We start from the raw sequence: 22,884 nt of genomic DNA, 5'->3' as shown, positions 1-22,884 counted from the left end.
ACCTCATTGGAAGGCGAACGCTCTATCCCCTCAGCCATCGCGGATCAGATAGAAGAAGATATAGCTTGAGAAAAAGAAGAAATATTATACATTCAGTGTTATATACGGAATTCATCTCACTTCACCCATTTTTTAGCTCGGTTACCTGAGCTGCAATACCGCATGAAGGCCCATTAATATTTATTGAAAGTAAAACAACCATACATTACAAGAGCTTAATATGCCGAGCAATATTAGATAACGGGTTTGATATCGTTGTAAATAGCAAATATGTGTTTTAAAGACGACATTATGTATAGTAAAGTTGGGTTTTTCGCGTTCCATCAACCTTCACAAAGTGATGGGTATATTATCACCGATATAAAAACATTGAGGTATTGTATTTAAACGCGTAAACATAATACATGAGCATTGAGATATTGATACTCTATCGCGAATCTTTCAGTAGAATTTAGCTTAGCAAAATGATTCCCTTTTTCAAAGATATGAAAAACTATCGACCTTAAAATCGATAGAATGGTTCAACTCAACTTGCTTATCAAAATTATGAGGAGGGAAATTTTTTTGTTCTCCGTGAAATTATGTTGCAAGGAAACTTAATAGCAAAAGGATAACATGACAAAGCGGATAACTATTCAACGGATTCAACTATTCAAAGCGGATAACTATTAATTATTACATTTCGTCTTTTTTTAAAAAGCAAAAAAAAAAAATTGTTTGCTCTTCCAAATTTATTCTCCTTGTTAAAGTACTGCTAAAAACTTTAAACTTTGCAGTTTGTAATGTTTAGCAAGGGTCAGGCCCTTTGAGGCGATTGAGTTGGTCTCAATGGCCAGACAGCTTGTGTCTGTCACAGCTGTTCTGAGAGATAATAGCAAAAAAGAAAGGATATATCTGTTTATAATGACTGAGAATCTGGAAAAGACATGGTTCTTAAGTGTTTAAAAATATGTTTGGATGAAGACTATGTGGAAAGCTGCTTTATTTTTTCTTCTTTTCAAAACGGTTTTATTTTGTAAATAATCATATGAGTACAATTTAAAATTGTTTTTATGAATGTTTTTATGAATTTTTGCTGTAATATAATATTTATTAGCTTTTATTTTTTTTTATAACACTACCTAAATACTCGTTCTTTGCACGGGGTAATAAAAGTAAACGATCAATAAATTAGCATAAATCAGCACTATGAAATCATGCACAAAGCGGAAAGACATATACCGATACGATTAATTTAGCTAAGACAATTTATTTGTTGACTTTCTCGGTAACTTTATGTTATTAGAATAAGTAAAAATTGCTTAAGAAGTACATCCTTTCAAAATCAAGGTTAATTATATTAAGTATCATTCGTCGTAATGCTCTAGATCGACAAAAATTAAAATGATCAATATTTTTCTCTTATCCGAATCCCTTTTGGTTAGACATAAAAACTTTATTTCTACTGAGGTATCTTGATTTCAATTGTAGTATATTTATCACTTATTAAAAAATCAATTGACCTAATAGCAGTATCACCTATTAGTAAAATTAACTAAGAAACATTGGAAACAATAAAAATTAAGTGATTTTTTATGATTTTTCTACATGAAGAGATACCTTTTATCCATAAATTTAACTTTTAAATGCAAAAGACATTTTTTCGTTTCAATTTAAACCTATGACTAACATTAATTAAGCACCAGTTTCGTTAATAACAATATGGCAATTTTTTACGGTTCGTAACACGAATATTAAGTGCCTGTCCTCCATTACAACAATACATATTTTATTACTAAAAGTAATTCATTGTAATTCTCGAAAATAATTAGCAACAACACTAATAATTTTGTAATCGTTTTTGGCGAGCGTTTTGACCAATTTAATCCTTTTGGCGAATTTATTCCAGACTAATGAGAATTTATTATATCAAGGTGCATAAAATATGTATTGTTGTAATCGATGTCTTACTGCCCTCCGAAACAGCTAATTACCATACTATCACAATCCTATGCATTCATGGCACCTAATATATAACGTTTATTTTCTGACTTTTTGTTATATATTCTGGTGCCGCTTCATAAAATTGGATTTACCATTATCTGTGTTAGATCAACTCACTAAATGAAAGATTAACTATAGATAGAGTATTATTTAAAATGTGATATTCAGAATTTACCATAATTTTTTCAAGGCTCAACAGATAACTTCAATTCTATTTCAGTAATTCTTGTTGAGTTTCCATTTAAATTTATAGCTACAAGCTTTAAAACAGCAAGTATCAATAAAAGAAACGCATTGTATCACATTCCTTTAAAATTATGTACTTGCACCTCAAGAAGAAGATCACAGATATCCACACATGTGACCTATGACGTTAGCGGCAGCTGATCGCTTATAAACAAAATGGCGTGTTAAAGTTGTGTTAAGTTTTTCCACATAAGTTAAAAGGCTAATTAACGTGAAGTTAATAAATACAGTGCCGTATCGAGCATTGAATTTGTTGAAATATAATTCATTTTCGTCTACGCCTTTTACTTAACTTAGATTTATTATTTGTTTATGTATTTTATAGTAAGCGTGATATATTTTTGTTTTATGTATCAGGCCACTTCGATGCATAATTAGTTTGTTTATGTTCTACATGGCTTCGCGCCTGTCTTTGTGTTAAGTAAGTAATATATAGTGAAAGAATATAGAATGTGTCACTTAAGAGAATTGGTACTTCAGGGATTTGGCTTACCCGAAATAAAATGGAAAGACAATAACCAATCAGGATCGGGAATCCCACACTACGTCACTTGCAGGTATCCCATTATGAATTTGGTAGAGTCCTTCCCATACATCGTGAAATTATTAACGTTGATTTTAATTATGATAACCTAACATACGAAACTAAAGATAAATACTTCATAAGAACGTGCGATAAAACTAATTTTTGATTGATTAGAGTTGCAAGTTAGCAAATCGTCTTATTTTAAAATCTTATGGAAAACTCATTCTTTGATATGTAGCGCGAGAACTGGTGGTCGGAAGTAGTTTTATAGTAAACAATGAGGTCCGCCGTGTTTCCGAACGTATTTACACCAAATTTGGTGTAAATCGGCTCAGAATTGTTGATTAGTATACAGTACATACACACATACATATAATAATTCAGCTTTATTTATATAGATTTGAGTGTATCCTAAAATTTATTATACTTGTGCTTCGTAATAACTATCGTTGGCATTTATTTAAATTTTGAATGTTTTGAAGTATGGTAATTCTAAAACTGGTAATTTTCATTTAAAAATGTACTTTTTAAAGTATAAGTAAAATTGAAAGTAAAATTTTTAAAATTTAACAGATTTTCATGCATTTTTATTTTTATAAATTACAAGTTGCAGACAGCCAAATATTTTAAAATTTATTTACTAACCTAATTTATTTAGTAGCCTATTGCAAAGGTTAATAAAATCTCTTAAAATGTTTCTATACCTTCTTTTGTACAAAATTTGTTGCTAATACGGAAAAAAAAAAGTTTTTTGCAGCTAAAATTGTATTGTTAAGGCAGTATATTTTTTTCATTCTTTTTCCGCTTAAAATATATTGATGGGATGAAAAAAATATTGTTACAAAACATTGTTTTTTTTAAAAAAAAAAAATATTATTTATAGGATGAAAAAAAATATTCTCAAATATACTAAATAAAACCTATCCATACCTAAACCTAAACAAATAAACTTAATATCTAAACTTTAAATTGAAATAGAAACACGTGCAGCACATAGTAGGAAAAATCATTTCAACGATAAGATCATTCTCAGATAATTCTATAATAAAACCATGGAAAAACATTAAACGAAGCGAGGTCAAAGTTCACATAGGAAATCAGGTACTTTAAAAAGTGCAAAACAAAGGAAACAATACTATTGACATACTTTCTCTTCGGCAACTCCTTTCTAATGATCATTCATTTAAAAGAAAAAAAGAAAAATCCTCATCTTACGGGGAATCCCACACAATTCAATGTCAGGCCTACATCGCCCTTACATAATCATTGACGAAGAAAAAAAAAGCTCAACACCCCCTTTTTCTACCCGTTTCCCCTTATTCTCCGTACACCCTCTTCCCTTCCCTTCACCATACCGCTAGATTGCCTTGACATTTGCTGTGCCGGATTGTTGACTAGGACCCTTTTCGTGGATTGCGTGCCGGATCGTCTGCCCCGGACGCATCTGCGGCACATGTCAGTCTTTCTTTTTATCTTCTCAAGTTAATAAGTAATTGTTGAGGGTGCCTTTTTTGACTCGGAATGCTTTTGAATAATAAATGGGTGATTTTATTATTGGCTTTATCGATTCATTTGTTATTTAACTTAGAGTCTTTTTCTATGTAAAGTTTTAGTATGAGTGTTATTTTTTTTTTTATGGCGTACAAGAAATTTAGGGGATAGCCGCAATCTCTGAAATGTGGTCATAATAATTTGTTCAGAAGAGCGTTCGGAAATTTATGCCCCTTAATGCTAATTTTATTTTTTGCGTATTTCTCCATATCTCGCGAACATTTATAGAGAATTAAAAAGTTATTACACACAAATATAAATTTGATTTGTTTAAAAATACACCCCCCCCCCAAAAAAAAATATTATTATACAAAAATTATTTATTATTTTATTTAATGATAGTCGAAAAAATTTCTGAATGGCACACAAATTTTTTTGCATCACTTTTTGCATCATTTTATAATTTAAATGGCAAAATGCATTTTTATAATATATAAATGATATTTGATAGTTGATAATTAAAAAATGACATATAAATGATAGTTTAATTGTGATTTCAATTACTAAAAATTACAAATTATATAGTCATTTATGATAATTAGGATTATTAATGATAAAAAATTACTTATTATTAATTTGTTATAAATCAAAAATTACAGTAAAAAATTATGAGAATTGTAATTAATTATTACTAAAAATTATTATAAGTGATTCAGTTAATAATTATTAATAAATTATGAATATTATAATTAATTAATAATAAAATTACCATGTTAAATTATAAAATAATATAGTTGTTTTTAGTATTATAATTAAATGAAAAATTAATAAATAATAAAATATTATATTTTATTAAATGGTTATTACTATTAAAATTATCTTCATTAATTTAAAAAAATTAATTTTATTATCACATTTAAAAAGTTGAAAGATAATAAAATGATTCAAAATTATTTCATTACGATTTTAATTTAAAATTATAACTTTTTAACTATTGATTTATTTAATGCTTTCTAAATCAAAATGCAAATCCCACTTTTAAATTTTCAGAAAACAAATTACATAATTAATCAGCTGCGGAGATTATTTATCTATTTTCACAAAAATTCATTTAGTAAGGAAAATTCAATTCCACATAAACAATGTCCTGAAATGATTACCATAAAAAAGATATTTGCTGAGCTTTAAAATAACCGGTTTGGACTCATTGGACTCATTTTAAATTGAATAAAATTTATACGAAAATGCTTAGAAATAATTTTTTGTGCTTTAAACCAACCTATGTGAGGAAATTTGTCTTAAAAAATAACTTTTATTTTTCTAAAATTAAATCCTTGATTTTAAAAAAAAAATAAAGTTCAAATTAATTTAAAAATGAAACATAAAAGCATTTTACTCAAGAAGTTAAAAAATTTTATTAGTTTTGTTTTTAAAGCAGTAAACATTTTAACTGCAAAATGCCGAATTGATTAATAGAAAAATGAATCTAAGTGGAAAGGATATATACAATAAAAATTAAAAATCTTTTTTTATTGACTAATGGAGTTGAAAACTAATGGATTTGAAAATTCCAAAATTCATTAGCCTAGCTATATTTCTGTTTTATAACTATTACAATTACTTTATGCTGTTTTAATGGGTGCTTTTTACATATTCAATTTGAAAAGTACTTTTAAAATAAAGGATATTTAGTCTCAATACATTTTGTATGGAATAAAAGCTTTTTTTAAAAATAAATAAGATGAAAAAATTAATTTTTTTTCAAATTTAATGTAATAATCTTTGCTTTAAAAATGTCCTTAATTATTTCTTATATCTAATTACTAAATTTAAAAACGAAACTAAAATTGAAAATAAGTTAGAAAAGCTTAATATTTTAAGTAATCTGAAAAAAAGTTAAAAGCATTAATTAAACTTTGTTTTCTTCCATAAACAGTAAACATATTTAATTTTCAAAAGCCGTGTTGTTTAATGGAAGAATTCGTTTTTTGCTTTTATACGTAAGGAAGTGTTTGTAGCGTATTATTAGTTTTGAAATACACCTCTTAAAAAATAATTAGAGAACATTAAACCGAGTTAGCTTATTTTTTCTGAAATTTTTTATGAACATAAAAACTCTACATTTCCTAAGTTTATCTACATATATGTCTGTTTCATAGTCATAACAAATTACTCCAAACACTTTCCGCTACTTCTTTCGCATATTCGCTTTAAAAACAATCCTTAAAATGAAGTATTTAACACTCAGGGGCTCATTCAAAAGAAATTGTTCTTATTCCCTTTTATTTGTTTGAAAAAAAAGACGCTCAGCAACTTAAAATAATATTTTAGACAAAATACACTCATTTGAGGAAAAAAAGATTAATTTTTATGTTTCGTCCAACTACTGATTTAAATTTTAAAAAAATTTCTGAGAAACGTAGCGTTATGAAATATATCTTCATTTTGTTTTAGAATTAGAATGTCAACGTGGTTATTTTAAATTTATTAAAATGAAAAAAATCTCCTGTCTAACATTAAGTTTTTTTTTTTTTTTTTTTTATCAGACTAAATATTTTGCGAAATGTTTTACGTTTTATTATAATGAAAAATGTTTCATCCACTTATTTAAATTTTTCTTGCCTGCGCTCATTCTGAATGTAACTATTTTTTTTTACATTTATATATTCTGATGTCAATAAAGATTTAAACTTTGCAGTACAACAAAAATATACAATAACAAATAAAAGAGATACGTACTTATCGCTGCTACTTTAATATGATGCTAAATCGAACTCATTTATACTACTTCTCAAACTTAATTACACAATACTGCGGCTCAGTTTTACCGGTAATATAGTTTATAACATGTTGATAAGTTTTAATCAAATTTGCACGAATTCTGATTGAATGTTCCTATATATCTGCTCACCGTATTACTAAATTTTCAGAAAGTTATTCATACTGCACAAAATGCTGGAATTTTATTTTAGATGAGATGAATGTTCCTGGTACATTGTTTGACATTTCTTTTAAAAAATGTTTAAACAACAATTTGTTTGATTGTTGTTTGACCATATTCAAACAAAGGAGTCACATAACCATAAATGAGATGGTATTCAAACTGTTGTGAAAAAACTGTTTATTAACTGCTTTCACATGATACGGTTAAACAACCAGAATTTTATCGCACCAACTAATGAAGCAACTTAGTTCCTCACAGCTGGGTTCATATTATAGTCGAATGGGCTAATATGTCATTCTTATGACAGACAGAATGGCGGTTCGTGTCCCAGCGTTGATACCACAATATTTCCTCCATTCCTTCAACACGTGAAAAGTTTCCAGTGGCCTACACTCCCAATTTCTGACCCTGATATTTTGAATACGATACTCTTATTCACGTATAGATGGCAGCACCATAAAGCTGTTTAGCTCAAAAATTCCAGTATTTTTTATCTTTTACGATAAGTGAAACAACCAGATAAACTAATTAAGCTCTAAAATATTGCTAAGCACTATAAATGCATTCCACTGTTCATTTGATAAACACAACTCAACTCCAGTATCCATTACCTAACGAAAAGCCTAAATGCAATGTTCAGTTAAATTTCTTTTAATGACTTTGAAACCATGCTAGTTGTAAATGTTTAAAAACAAAATAGTCTCGTATTCATGGTTTTCTAACTGTACTAATAGTGAAAAGTTTCAAAAGCGTAAAGGCAAAAAAAAAAATTCTAACCGTAAACTTTATGGTTAATTAGATGAACAGACTGCTGGTGATTTTAGTATGACAATTCTAACAGTGTAGGTAAATTTGTGAATATTTAATTTAGGGTAATAATTAAAGTTTTTTAGGATGCTTTTAGTTCATCTCCGTAATGTTATTTTAGATATATTAAATAGAAGGCAGAAAATGTCTATGTAGCACGAAGTATACCCTATCCTTTGTTGGATATATTAGATACATTTCAAAAAAATCAGAAACTGCTTAAATTGTGAAAATAAAGCAGTCGGCTTTCTACGTTCTAGTGAGAAAAAAAAACATTTTTTAAATTTTTTTAAATGTTTTCTTACTCATCTGACACACTTGTTCAACTCTATGAGTATCTCACATAATTACGGACAACAATCAATCACAATGTTTTTAACCGCAAAATCCTGTGCTATTTATATCATCTTTATTGAATCAATTAAAAATTGAAACAAAACACAAAAAATACGTAAATTTTTTTTTCTATAGAAGCTTCTTCTTCGTGAGAAACGAAAAATAACAAAGTTCTCGGGACAGAGAAAGCAAGATTCTGTAATAAATTTAATAATTAAGAAGAAACACTCGCACCTTAAGTTCAATGACCTTTAAAAAAAAGTCCGCAATATTTCACTAAAACGATTAAAACCCATTTGAAAAAAATAATATTTATTACATTTCATTAAATCTTTAATAATTGCTAATAGGGAAATAAAAAGACTTATTTAAATGACCAAAAAAACTGTGTCAATCCTTGGTATTAAAGGTTTTTTATCGATAAAAGAAATAATCCATCCCAAAAAGATACATTGCTATTGTTTCTTCGTATTTATCAAACAAACTGCATGTTTTTGAATTTTTATGTGCAATTAACTTAAGAAATATAAATTGTTTTCCTTGTTTTTGGTTATATTATTAGAGGATCTCTCCATTAGTATTGTAGGATGTATGTTATTTTATTGAAGTAAAAGACGTTTTTTTTTTTTAGTGAAGCTTTTTATTATCAAAAATTATTCATTTTGATCTCTGGCTTACGAAACAAGAAACTGGTACAGTGTTTCTAGAAGTAACCAATTGTGATATATTTTTTCGAAATAATAAGGTCGACCACAAACCTATCATGTGGTTTACTAACCTTGACAGTGGTCGTTTTCTCAAACAAAGTCAACGTAACACAGAGATGAAAACTGTTTACTTCACTTTTATGCTAATTAAGAGTTATATTATCTTCATTATTTCACAAAATACAAGCATATTAGGCGCAATTTTGCTTATCATTTTCTGTATCTGTAAAGACTCGTAATTTACGTTCTTTTTTAAATAATACTATAGTTTGGTAAAGCTTGTTTTTGAGATAAATGCGATATCAAGGTGTAATGTTTTCCCATATAGTACACGTGAGTTTATGAATTATTTGATATTTTTATATCTTTCTAGATTGTACACTGTAAAAAATTCTTTATCAAATTACGGTATAAAGTACCGGCACTTGGGGAGAAAAAAAATCCGTAAGATTCACTTTTACCGTAAAATATTATACCGTAATTTCTAAAGTAACATTTATTTAATTAGAGTGATTCAGTGATTTTACGGTAGTTATTATTGTAAAGATTACGATATATCAGATTTTTTGTTCCTTTATATGTTCCGGTAAAAATGGTTTTACGGTAATCATGGCTCTTTTTACCATAATTTGTTTTTCGTGTAAATCGTACAGTCAGAGAATACAACTAAAAATAACAGCCCTCATAATATTAAAATACAATAGGTATTTCATATGGAAAAAAGAACAATTAAAATTATTCGAATTTAAAAGAATCTGCTCTTTTATTTATCCAAATTCCGAATAGAATCGAATATCTTGAATAATTTTTTTATTCAAATTACAAAACGAAATAAAAAGAAATCCTTTTCATTAAATTGTTTCAATTGAGAAATTCACCTAACTCACTTAAGTTATTCAGATTGTAAATATGACTAAACGAATCAATATACTTAAGTGAAATTGAATCAAATTCATCAATTTACTTCAAGAAATCAAATCGTGGTTAAAAAAGGAATCAATTCGCTTTATAATACAAAGCATGAATCGTCGAATAATCGTTTAAATAGGTCGACTAATTTTACATGAATAAACTAATTTTGAATTTTTATTTGACCTAAAGACAAATTTGATATGCGAATTTTATTGAAATCAATGTATTCATACTAACTTGAATTAATGAATAATATTAAGTTGATTCATAATCAATCAATAAAATTAATTGTTTCGATTCACTGAGTTCATTTAAGAAATTATTATATTAGAAATTGATCAGTTTCAAAGTCTGTTAAGTTAGATTGATTAGAATCAATTAAGGAGAGTTTTTTACCCATATAATAAATGTGAATAAATGTTATAATCGATTAACGAGTAAACAATTATTGCTAAATGTGAAATAACTATAGTCAGCTGAATTAGAATGGATTAGAATATATATTTCCAATAATTTTTTTAAAAATTATCACTCAATAACGTTTGTTGTTCAAATCATTCAATAGATTTTTGTCTCACTGAAATAAATTATTAAGATCATTACGTATTGTGATAAATATTACTTGATTAGAAACTTCATTCACTTCCAAATGCATATCCATGCGTTATGGAGGGGTGATGAGAAACTAATATGGTTCACATTCTCCCTTACTAATGACAAAAATTTGCTCACTACCTCTCCATACCACGTGGATATGCATCTTATCCTGATTCGTCTCTTTCGGCCACTGTGGATTTTCTTGCTCTGTTTTTCATCTTTTTTCACTCTTGGTTACTGGGATTATTCTAGGTTTGCTTCCCACCTTTAATTTTTCATTTTTCGTTAGCAACTTTGCGTTTTATATTTCAAATCACTTCTGTCTCTACTCCTGTACTACTGACAAGTCTTGAAAATGAGCACCTATTTTTGAGCTCTTGAATCATTTCGATTGTTATTTCCGATATGTTTGCTTTTGAAGCGAATGAAATTCTTAATCAAGTAATATCTTTCTGCTTCGGTATCTTCGAACTATTTACTTAATTGTAAACTGTAGTTTATCTTAATATTAATTTACGTTTTTAAAAAGTCACTTTAATTAATGATGGAAATTTTTAAAGCATATACTAATATCATGGAAATGTTTTAAACTTACATAATATTACTTAGAGCAGATAAATTACATTAAAAAAATTAAACGTAGATAAAAGGTTTTCGAAACATTTTCGATTGCTTTAGGGAAATTAAACGTTTTTTAATTTTTGCTAAGTAACTTTTTGGCAAGGTGAATGTTAATTCATTACCTAAGGGGGCATTCAAAAACGGGCTGTTAAGTGATAAGTTTTATCATAAAAGTTTCACTTAAGCTACCGAATAGTGACGATTAGATATAAATGGGTGGTGACCTTGATCAAGTTTATGGGTGCTCCACCCTTTTACGCTACGTCTGAGACTTAAATATGACTGTTTATAAAAATCAATAAAAACGAACTCTATCTGGGTATAGAAATTATTATTACACAATGATAGCTTTAATTTCAAAATGGCGCTATCTTTTAGTTTTATCCTTAAAAAAAAGTCTATCTCATCGTGCTTTGAAATGTTTTATCCGATATGTTTTAAAAAAATTAATTTGATATTGCTTTAGACTTGATTAGTTACAACTGTATTATAAATCGGGGAAATAATTACTTCGAAATATATATAGAGAGAGAGAGAACGTAAGGAAGTAGGATTTTGAACACTAACTTCGAAATGTAACTGAAACATAACTCATGAAAAATTAGGTGTAGAGATGAATATTTAAAATTGATGTTAATTGTGCAAAATGCTGTTGAGCAGTTGAAAGTTGAAAACAATGAACGAATGTTAATCCATTTTAATAATATTTATTTCATTTGTTAAATAGTGTTATATATATTTTTTAAATGCGAAAGCTATGCAGGAGGAAGAAATCTCCTTGATTTTTCATTTTGGAATGAGAAAAATAGTTTTTAATTAGTTTTCAGAACTCAATTTAAAAACCTGAAGCAATATTTAAAAAAAAAATTATTATCTTTCTATGTGAAGTAGTGAAAGTTTTGCAAGAATACAAATACGTTTTAATAAGTATTCTAATTAATTATGAGCAATAATTTTTTAATAAGTACGAAGAATAACGATATGTTAAGTAACTAAAATATGAATTTACAACAATATTTAGATAAACAGTGAACAGTTCGTAGAATTTATTTTATTTTAAGCTATTCTTAACAAGAATAGATTGCAAAAAATTATGAAGAATAATTTGATGATATATATCTAAAGGAAACTTAAAAATATAAATTAGCAGCAATTTTTATAAATTTGATAATTTATAATTATAAAAAGTTTTATAATTATAATATTTAGCTATAATTTTCTCATACAATTTGTTTAATTTCCATAGTTTACTGCGACATGTAATGAATAGATTTATACAAAATCTATTCAACTCTATAGCACTTGAAGCTACTTGAAATACTCCTGCAATGCTTATCAAATATTTCAGAAATGCAAATGAAAAACTGAATAATATTTAGGTAAAGAAATAGGTTCATGCAATTTTACTTTTGCAAGAATAATTTAAGGGATTTTTGGTAGAATTTGAATTAACGTTTTAAAGTTTTAAGCAAACGTTTTCATTACGTTCCTGCGATCATGTGTTTTTAATGTTCAAAACGAAATGAAATTAATGCGCATATTAGTATATAAAACTCCTCTTTAAGCTGAAAATTTTTAAAAATTATTCTAGATTTGCATCATCACAAACGTTTTTTTCGACCAAATTATAAACTTTGTTTACTTAAATGAAAATAATCTTTACAGAGATTGAAAAGCAATAATTTTATACCATGAACTGACGGGTTTTATTAAAAGAAAAGCTTTACCCAGTTAATCTCGTTATTTTTCTCCTACTTTATGAAAGAATAAAAGCGAAGACAGCCAAAAACGACCTGATTGACTCTTCTCTTGTATTATACACGATCTAAGACTCAGATGAACATTTCTTTTGTCAATATTTATTCGGAATACGCTGGATGATAAAGCTGATTGAACTTAGTTGCCAAAAAGACCGTCAGATGGCGCGAATTTTCAAAGAATAGAAAACAATTTCATGCTTAAATTAGCAATGAATTGCTGTGAAAAGGGAAGAGATTTCTTCGTTTCGAACCTTAAAAAGGACCTTTTTTTTAAGTATTGTTAAGCTTAAAACTATTTAACTGAAAATTTTTTTAATATTAGTAAAATAAAACTATTTATGCAGACAATAGTTCTTGAATTATGTATAGGGAGTAGGTAATTTAATTGTTCTTATTTTAGACAAATGGCGGTTTTCTCAAAAATTAACTAAAAATTTTTTATGCATGAAGAAATAACGAATTGTATCAATAGTTATATCGTGAATTAAAAAAAAATGTAAAAATATTACTTGCTGCTCTTATTTTTTTTAAAATTTCTTTCTTTATTTTTTTAGTGTAATAGAACACTTGCGCATAGAGATGGGAGGGCAACCAGTGTAGACTTCTCAATCAAATACCCATGAAAAGAGGGGTGTAATCACTGAAGGGGGGAGGGGAAATCCCATTAAACTGAAGAAGAAAATGATAGGAAATATATATTTATGAAAATTTAAATCGTTATTTCAAGATAAAATGCTTTTTTCTTTTAAATGACCACCCGATTGACTCGTCATTCAGGTACTAGTCGGACAGATTTGTTTTCCACTCTTTCAAGGGTACCATATTAGGTCGGCCATCGTTGCTCCCACATTAAGAACAGATAGCATTCGAACCCAGGTCCTTTCCGAGATGAGGTCAGCTTCCTGACCACTACACAAACTGGTCACCAAATGTAATTCGTACGCAAATGTAACAGCGCATGTAAAATATAATTCTTCTATATTAAATTAATCATTTCCAACCAAACAATTCTTGATTTTTTGTCCTTAACTGTGAAGAATATATACGTTTTACAGGCGATCACTTTAGTATTTTAACGTTCTATAACTTCCTAATTAAGGTACCCAATTATTTTTTGAAGATAATTTTGATAAAATTATTTATTTTTTATTTTTTTTATTAAAAATAAATCTATGAACTTTTCTCTTTATGAAACCGTTTGAGTTTTGTTTCAACATCAAATCGAACAGAAATTATGATAATTTAAAGAAAAATCGTTGATTTTCCTTATTACAATGATATTAGCGTATTTTTTGCCTTTTTCTCAAAACTAATTTTTCGGTTAGTTTTCATCACTCGAAATGTCTTAAAATATACAATACAAATAAGCTAAAATTTTGTATGAATGTTTTCTATACATGTGTTTAGACTAGTTAATTAAGATTAAACTGTTAATTAATATTTTGCAGCTAAAATTAAAACAATTAGTTGCAATTTTCAGGTTTTTGCCCAAATAAGTTTCGATATTTGTTGTTAAAAATCTAAATATTAATATTACGACTAGTGCGTAGTTTATTCCATAAGTTAAATTCGTGTGAGTATTATAAAATAAGAATAATGAAAAAAATAATAAATTTTAACAAAGTTATAGGATTTTGAAAAAAGATCGATTTCTGATCCTTTTTTGTACAGTTTCCCTGCATATTTTCTTAAAAAAAAGAAGAAAGAAACACTTTCTTTTGTATTTGTATCAGGATTTATTGCCTAACACACTCAAAAATCCAAATTAAAATTGTCAAAACTTTGCCTTAGAAGACATTCGGGTACCAATTCGGGTAATTTAATTACTTTATACTTAAGCTGGTAATTGTTAAGGTCAGTACTTGGAAATTGTATTTTCTTCTATATAAAATGATTGCTTTGAGTCAAGCAGTTTTCTATTACATTTTAATTTCAATGCAAATACCAATTAAAAATTTAAACATTTTGCTTCCGAAGGTATTCGAGTACCTTAAATTGGTACTTAATGAGGAAATTTATTAATTTAAGTATTTTATACTAGATAATTTGGTACTTATTAAGTTTTGTACTTGAATAATCATTTTTTCTTCATAAAAGGATTTTTTTGAGTCAAGTAGTTTTCTATTATATTTTAATTTCATGATAAAAAGTATATTAAAACCTTTAGAACCACATGTTGGCGATTGAATGCTTCTTTTCGACGAGATGCCTTAATCATTACTACTTGCCCCCCTCTCTACATATCACTGTGTTAGATGTACGATATATTCCATGTACGATATTTTCGATTTTATTGATCACTACATTTCGGAATATAATGTAGGTAAAAAAAAAGTAATAATGAAATTCAAGTGATTCGGCTATTGCTTTTCATTTCTTCTAATCGATTACTTTAAGACTTATTTTCATTTACACAATACGTCTTTGGTCGAAAAATGTGTCAAATTTTTAACAAAATATTAATGATAATCATTAGGTAGACCATAAAGCACTTGCTGCTCGACTTCGCGCGCAGGTCGTCGGGCTACTGAAGCGGGGGTGCCATCCCCTCCGCAGAGGATCAAAATTGTGATGGCATGTCTTCGGATCATCCTCCGGGATGTTTCCCAGACCGTCGCCAGTAGCCCATTGTGTAGCTCTAGTGCTACGCAAATTAACAACAACATAAAGCACTTGCTTAATCATAAATTTAAGAGTTGAAAATCACGAATAAAAGAAATAGGGAAATATTGCCTAGCGTAACCATAAAAATTTCTTCCTTTTAATTGTAAATAAAATATCAATGATACTTTTAAGATGAGTAGATACGACTGTCTTCCACATGTGCAGATTTGATGAAATCTTGCCACGATTCCTTGAAACTTTTTACTTAAACACTATTGACTTTATCTTTTTCTTATCAGTCAAACAGAGCAATTAAACTTTAAATTTGCTTATTTATTTTTTTAAATTTCTTTTATTTCTCACTTTTGAGTCCACACTTAATAGCTAGGTCGGGACCGACTAGATCAGGATGCTACACACACGGTGTAGTAATTCCAAGAAAGACGCGCAACATCTTAGTGACAGCAGCGCCACTCATCTGTCCCGAAGATTTTTCGTGGGAGATGTACCTCACTAGTAGTCAAGTTTAATAATCTGTTTTTGTTACAATCTTGCTGTAATGCCTAATTAAGCAATTTTATCATTAATTAGCAATTTTAACATTAATTATTTCATTCCTTAACAACCCCTTAGACTCCATTGATCCGCAACATTCATTAAAAAACGCAACTAATTAACAACTCAGTTTTCTTATTAAATAGACAGGAAGAAAAATAATTCTTTTTTAATATCCCATTTATATTAGCTAATAAACTATATTAATAAATTTTTCTATTAATTAGAAGAGACGTAATGAAATAGCTACTCACTTTTCTTATTAAAGAGACATAAAGAAAAATAAAAAAAAATTAATATCCCTTTTATATTGGTAAGTACACTTTTTTAATAAATTTTTCTATTAATTAGAAAAAACTTAACGAGATAGCCACTCACCTTTCTTATCAAATAGTCATAAAGAAAACAAAAAAAATTAATATTCTATTTATACTCGTATTGGTAGATACACTTATAATAAACTTTTCTATTAATTAGAAGAGATATCTCACTTTTCTTTTCCAATAGACATGAAAAAAAAATGAAAAAAACTTTTAATATCCCTTTTATAATGGAAAATGCATTTTTAAATAAACTTTTCTATAAATCAGAAGAGACTTAACGAGATAGCTACTCACCTTTCTTATCAAACAGACATGAAGAGAACTAAAAAAATATTCAATATCCCATTTATACTCGTGTTAGTAAATACACTTTTATAATAAACTTTTTCTATTAATTAGAAGAGATCTAATGACGTAACTCACCTTTCTTATCAAATAGACATAAAAAAAAACTAAAAAAAATTTAAAAATCCCATCAATTTTAGTAATAAACGTTTCTATTAATTAAAACGTCGTAACTAATTAACTTCTAGCTTTTCTTATAAAATGGAAGAAAAGCAACATTTTTCCTTAAAACATTAATCTCAGCTGTACTCTTTTGAAATGTATCCGCTTATTATGAAGTTAATTTCACAAGAGTTCTGAGAAATGTCCTGTGATTTGAATTCTTTCCAATGAAAGATTTTATTTTCTCTTTCCGGATTACGAAATCATTGCAAATTTAAAAAAAAAAAAGAAAAAGGATTTTGTTCTATATTTCTGTCTTGCGTGAATATAGAATACTTTAACTACGAAAGTTATGCGTTGCCATCATAAAAAATTATTTCAAGCATTAGTATTGTAATAGTCCCCGCTATTTTTAATGCATTTTCCTTAACATAAGTGATATTTTTAAAGTTTTTAACAACTTAAATGTTTTGTTGTTGCTTATCATATAAAAGTATTTCAGTTCAGAATCTAGATAGAGTATTATTAGTCACTTTTTTTTCAATATACAACTAGTAGTTTTTTGTTGTTGTTAATTCTTATACCTATAGAATATTGCTGAAAGAATTCAACGCATGTCACTCTCAACATTCTATCTAATTTTTCGAAACAAAGTTGGGAAGCTTCACTTACAAAAATAAGTCGACACAAATAGTAACAATGCCCAAATAACTTTTCTGCCACTTTTCTTTTTATTAGACACACGTATTTAAGACTGAAATTTTCTTTAAATATGGCCTTATCTTAATTATAAAAATGCAATTTTGATTAAGAAATTCATGTTTCGAAGTTTCGGGAAATTTTTAAACTTACAAACTAAAGGTATATTATACTAGGTATTATCTCCCTCAGGAAAGTATATCATAATCTCATTTTCTAACGATCCAGTGAGATCTGCTGTAGTAAATAAGTGTACTCAAACTGACCACACACCTCTTGGAACTAAGTCATCAAGTGTGCAATTTTTGTCCATCAATTCTGATGTATTGCCACTCTATGGGAGTGGGTTGTTCCATTAGTGAAAGACAGGGGATGACGCGTGTTAGCATTTTTACTGAAACAAATACAGCAGACAGAATTAATTTTCGTTTTCAGAATTTGGCAATCTTCAAATAACAATACACATTTAAAAGCATTTCGTCGCTTTGAGATGACACACGCTTTGCATTAATATTTATTTTTGTATTGTTATATTCATGCATTTTTCTTCAGTAGTTGAAAAAGTTTCTCTACTTGGAGGTGGCTACTATGGTGGTGCTAAAAATGTCAGACTAGATAATAACGTTCAATGACCTTTACACTAAAAAAAGAAAAAGAAAAAACAGTATAAGGAATACCAGGTAAATGCATGCCGGAAAATTGCCCTTTACCTTAAGAAACATCATTTTAATGAATAACAGGCAGGAGCAATAACAGTTAAACTTATAAAAATCATTCGAGTAATGAATACCGGGCAACAGCACATTACCTTAAAACACCAGTGATGGGAATACGATGCATTTCCTGCTTAGACAATAAATATTTATTAATAAAAATGTTCGATAAATATTTTTATTAACCCTTATTTTTCACTAATTTTATTTTCCTGTTATTGTCAATGGTTTTGAAGACAACTATGAAATTTTAGTAATTCAATTGGAGTAAACACTTTCTGTTGAGAAATTTTCAAATTACACTAGTTCCTTTACTTGAAACTGTCATTTACAAACTTTTGAGAGTGTTTAATTATTCCATTTGAGATTAATTATACATTTTTATGATGGATTGAAGTTGCAAGTACTGTAAATAAAATAATAAATAAAATAGAGTTCGTAAAAAACTAGTGTTCAATTAAATAATTTTTTCATGGATTTGAAAAAGGGTTCATATACTCCCTATTTCATTTCTCACGAATTTTTTTTGTGTTTTCATGAATATATTTTTAGCATATTTCAATGAAAATAAAAACCACATTTTATAAAATTTCTATGTTAGGTCTAAAATAAGTAGAAACCCTCTCTGAATTTATGGGTTTCCCTATATTTTTGTTGACACATTGCTGTAAGGGAAGTGTCTTTCTAAGTTTTAATTCTAATTTTGAGAATGTTATTGAGTGAAAGTCATCACGTCTAATTAAATATCCAAATTATCCAATAAGAGATATTTTGATTGTTTTAACTATATCTGGTTAAACTATCAAAAGATTCCGCCGTGCTCTACCCTGTTACCTACCTACCTATCCTTTCGCGCCAGCTGGCACGTGAGACCTCAAGTCTCTTTTTCCAGACACCCATGTCCAGTCCTTCCTTCCATCCATTTAGTTTTGCTTTATACAGACCTTTGGTGCATGTATTTTTGCAAAGTAAGTCTCAGCCTTCCTCTTTTGCGTTTTCCATCAGGTGCCCGAGTAATTGCGATGTTAGCAGGGCTATCCCGTTTTAGACGAAGGTTATCCCCAGTCCATCTCCAGCTTCTCTTCATACTTTCCTCATGAATGAGTGATAATTTTGCTTTTATTCGTAGATCTTTATTTGAAACAGTGTTAGACCAGAAAATTTTTGTAATTATTTTTAAACATTTGTTCTAGAATGTTTCTCGTTTTTCTACTTCATTCTACACTGTTACGTCATCAATTAAAACAATGACAGTAAGTAGTATTACAAATTGAAGTTATTTTTACTTACCCTAACTCTAATACTATTTGAGCTTCAAAAACCATGTGCAAAATCGCACTATTGTTTAGGGGTTGAAAATTAAGTTAGTGTTAAAGTTAACAGAATACATACACTATACAAAAATTTTCCATCATGCTTCTTATTAAATTTGATTCCACGATACTAAGATTCAACTTTGACAGAAACATGGCTTAATTTAACACTTTATTAAGCTTGCGACAAATTTGCACTGTATCATGGTTCAAGTTATCGATATTATGCTTTATCGTTTAACTTTTCAGAAAATGTAAAAAGATACCGATACGTGCTTTATATTAGTCCCCTAAATTTAATAGTTTCTAATTGGTGCTACATTGAACATATTCTAAATGTTAATGCTCCTAAATTTTTGCTAAATAACTCATCATTCCTCACCAATATTTTAGTTAAATAAACTCTTACCGTAATAAACTATAATAAAACATTTTCGTGATCTAAGCTATTATTTACGCGTTACAAAACATATATTTTTAAGTCTGACGAGGACGAAAAAGTGAAATGGTTGAATTTATATTTGTCTTTGAAATTAGCCCATTATTACACAAATACCATAACAGTCCCACTATTTATGTATTGCAAATTTTTTTGTTGTTGAATTTAGAACTTTTAAAATTAAATATATTATTTTTATATCTTAACGTATGTTTCTAATAAATATAAATGATATGATATATTTTGCTGAAAATAAACACTTTTCATTCCTAATAAAATTTGCCATTTCTGTGAAGTGCTTCAAAATAGCCCCATGGTTTTGAGTGCTTTACATTATCTCTGATTGACCCAATTTTATATAAAAAAAATTAATTAGTTACTATTTAAACCTTTAATTAGTTACTATTTAAACCCTTAATTAGTTACTATTTAAACATATAATTAGTTACTATTAAAAAAACAAACCGTCTAATTGAAAATATTTACAGTTTATTAAAACAAAACTAAACTGCGCCTTTGTGTTTGAGCGAAAAAAAATGGGAAAAAATAAATATGAGGAAAGCTAATCTTTAAACAAATAATTCTCAGTTATAAAAATCACCCAACCAAATCACAGCGAAAATTTCATTACGTCACTTATACAAGGATTTCACAAGTCTCGTACTTTTCCTCCAATAAGAGAAAATGATTCCGGAATTCGAGAAGTCGAAAAAAACAGTAAGCCAGCTCGATGCACAGGTGTATTTGTTCTAATCAGAAACGTGTAATGTGATGCCTAGATAATATCTCCATTCTAGTTTGTTTTTTTCATTTAACCCGACCAATTTATTAGTTCTTATTGTTTCGGATTCAAATTCTGTCATTACCCAAGACCCATCACTGAGAATGCTGTTCCGTGCATTCATTCATCACTGGTGAAAAGTTTGCATATGCATGACGTCATTGCTGCCAGCGTTCATAAATAAGATCGAATATGAACATGAACGCAGAGTTCTTCCCGGCTTGCTCTTCCAATGTATTCTTCAAGTGGTATGCTCACACGATATGGATACGGTAGGATATAACTTGATAAATACGAGTGGTGCAGTTAGTGAACTACTTGGTGAGTGACAAGATCGACACTAGTCGTGACATCTGCAACACTAAAAGAAGATTGGTTTTCAAGAATTGTGGATCTTTTCTTACGCAAGACATGGAATCAGGTGTGTCAAGATCAAATGACAGCAGCAGACTAGATATTGCACAGTACATTCTAGAATTAATTCATATCGTGACAATTCTTTTGTTTACTTTAGGTATTTACGTTTAGTTTGTGCAGATTTTAATGCGTCTTTGACAGCAGCTTGAAATTTATGGTAAAAAAAACATAATTCCATGTAGATGGTGGCATGCCTTCATTTAATGATATTTCTTCCAGAACTTACTATTTAAAGGTTTCATGAGTTTAGTAACACTTGATTATTTCATGATATTATATTTTCAGAATTTACTGTACAAGGCATGAAGTTAGTGACATTATTTTATTCTGTGATGCAGCTTGTTCTGCAGAAATAATGATTCAAACTTTGGTTTCGTACATTCAGTGACAGTGTTTTATTTTGTGATATATATTTATATGGAGAGAGAGATCTGTAGAGCTTGATATTTAAGGTTGAGATTTATGCTTCTACTGACAGTATTTTATTTTGCGATCTATTTTTTATCTGTACAACCTTTTTTTACTTCAAATTTAATTTAAAGCACTCTCAAGTATAGTTAATTATTGACATTATTTTATTTTTATGAGATACATCTTATTGTCATTAGCTGTCATAAGCTCTGCTTGTTTACTTTCAATTAAACAGAGAGGGTGGCTATTGATAAGTCATACATTCTCATAAACATTTTTTAATTCTGTCTTGCAAAGAGCGTTAAATTATAAGGGAAAAAATAATCAATAATTTTAAACATATAAAGATGATCGCAATTACCGAAGGGATTTGAAGAAAAAACATTTAGAACATGCTCAATTCCCTTAATTTATTTTTTCTATGCGTCACCTTATCCAGTTTCTTAACAACATCTTTGTCTCAAGAATCATCCACCCCCTCGTATTCAATCCAAACTTATATTGATGATCCCTTGGAACATGTGTCAGATGTTCTAAGGAGTGAAGATATTAGTGTGGAGGATGGAGAGCGATCTCTAAATTACGATCAAGAAGATGATGAAGTGAATAAACAACGAGTTCCCAAGGATCCTTTTGATGAGGAAGATTTTGATTCACCGGATCATGTGAAACCTGATCATAGGTTTAAACTGATATCTTTGGACAATATAGTTCATTTGAATCCAGCTCTACAGGTATCACTATGGCTACTGGTCGGTATGCTCGTGAAATCAGGTTAGTGTGATGTCAAAATTTTTAGTTTTCATTTCTATATTTTATTTGTATATGATCCCTTTGGCGTAGAATTTTCAGAAAATTTTTTATATTTAACATTTATTAATTTATGGTTATGAAATACAGCATAAAACATACCGATGTTTTTCTCAGCATTAAAGGTAAAATCTTCCGAACGCGGCTTACTCCAAAACAATAATATTTAAATTTTTTACTTATTTGCAGTTATTTAGATCCAAGAGAAACAGTTATTCATGATTGAAATTTCCTTAATTTATAAAATCGGTTATTGAAAAATTTTTGACTATTTTTTTTATTGTATTTTGCATTTTAATGCAAATATAATTCTGATTATCTTATAGATTTTTTTAGTAACTTTCGGATTGTTTCTTAACATATGAAAATACTAAAATATATTTTTGCCTGTAATAAGAGCGTCATATATATATATATATATATATATATATATATATATACA

At 28.2% G+C, this 22,884-nt stretch overlaps 2 protein-coding genes across 3 annotated transcripts in view; one reads left to right on the top strand and one right to left on the bottom strand.

The window, feature by feature from the left end:
- Positions 1 to 22,884, top strand: part of LOC107448946 (Na(+)/H(+) exchanger protein 2) — a 142,129-nt gene that overhangs the window by 10,764 nt on the left and 108,481 nt on the right. Inside the window, exon 1 of one of the 2 annotated variants that reach the window (XM_016064324.3) lies at positions 20,814 to 22,406. The exons of the other annotated variant lie outside the window; for it this stretch is intronic. Coding sequence (XP_015919810.1) covers positions 22,025 to 22,406 — 382 coding nt within the window. The 5' untranslated portion in view covers positions 20,814 to 22,024. Of the gene's footprint in view, positions 1 to 20,813; positions 22,407 to 22,884 lie in introns of those variants that run through there. 2 annotated transcript variants of the gene reach the window in all.
- Positions 1 to 22,884, bottom strand: part of LOC107443264 (UPF0711 protein C18orf21-like) — a 188,318-nt gene that overhangs the window by 104,007 nt on the left and 61,427 nt on the right. The window lies entirely within an intron of this gene.

This window comes from Parasteatoda tepidariorum, chromosome 6 (assembly GCF_043381705.1).
Source record: "Parasteatoda tepidariorum isolate YZ-2023 chromosome 6, CAS_Ptep_4.0, whole genome shotgun sequence".
NCBI lineage: Eukaryota > Metazoa > Arthropoda > Arachnida > Araneae > Theridiidae > Parasteatoda > Parasteatoda tepidariorum.
This window is presented reverse-complemented; position numbering and strand designations above follow the sequence as displayed.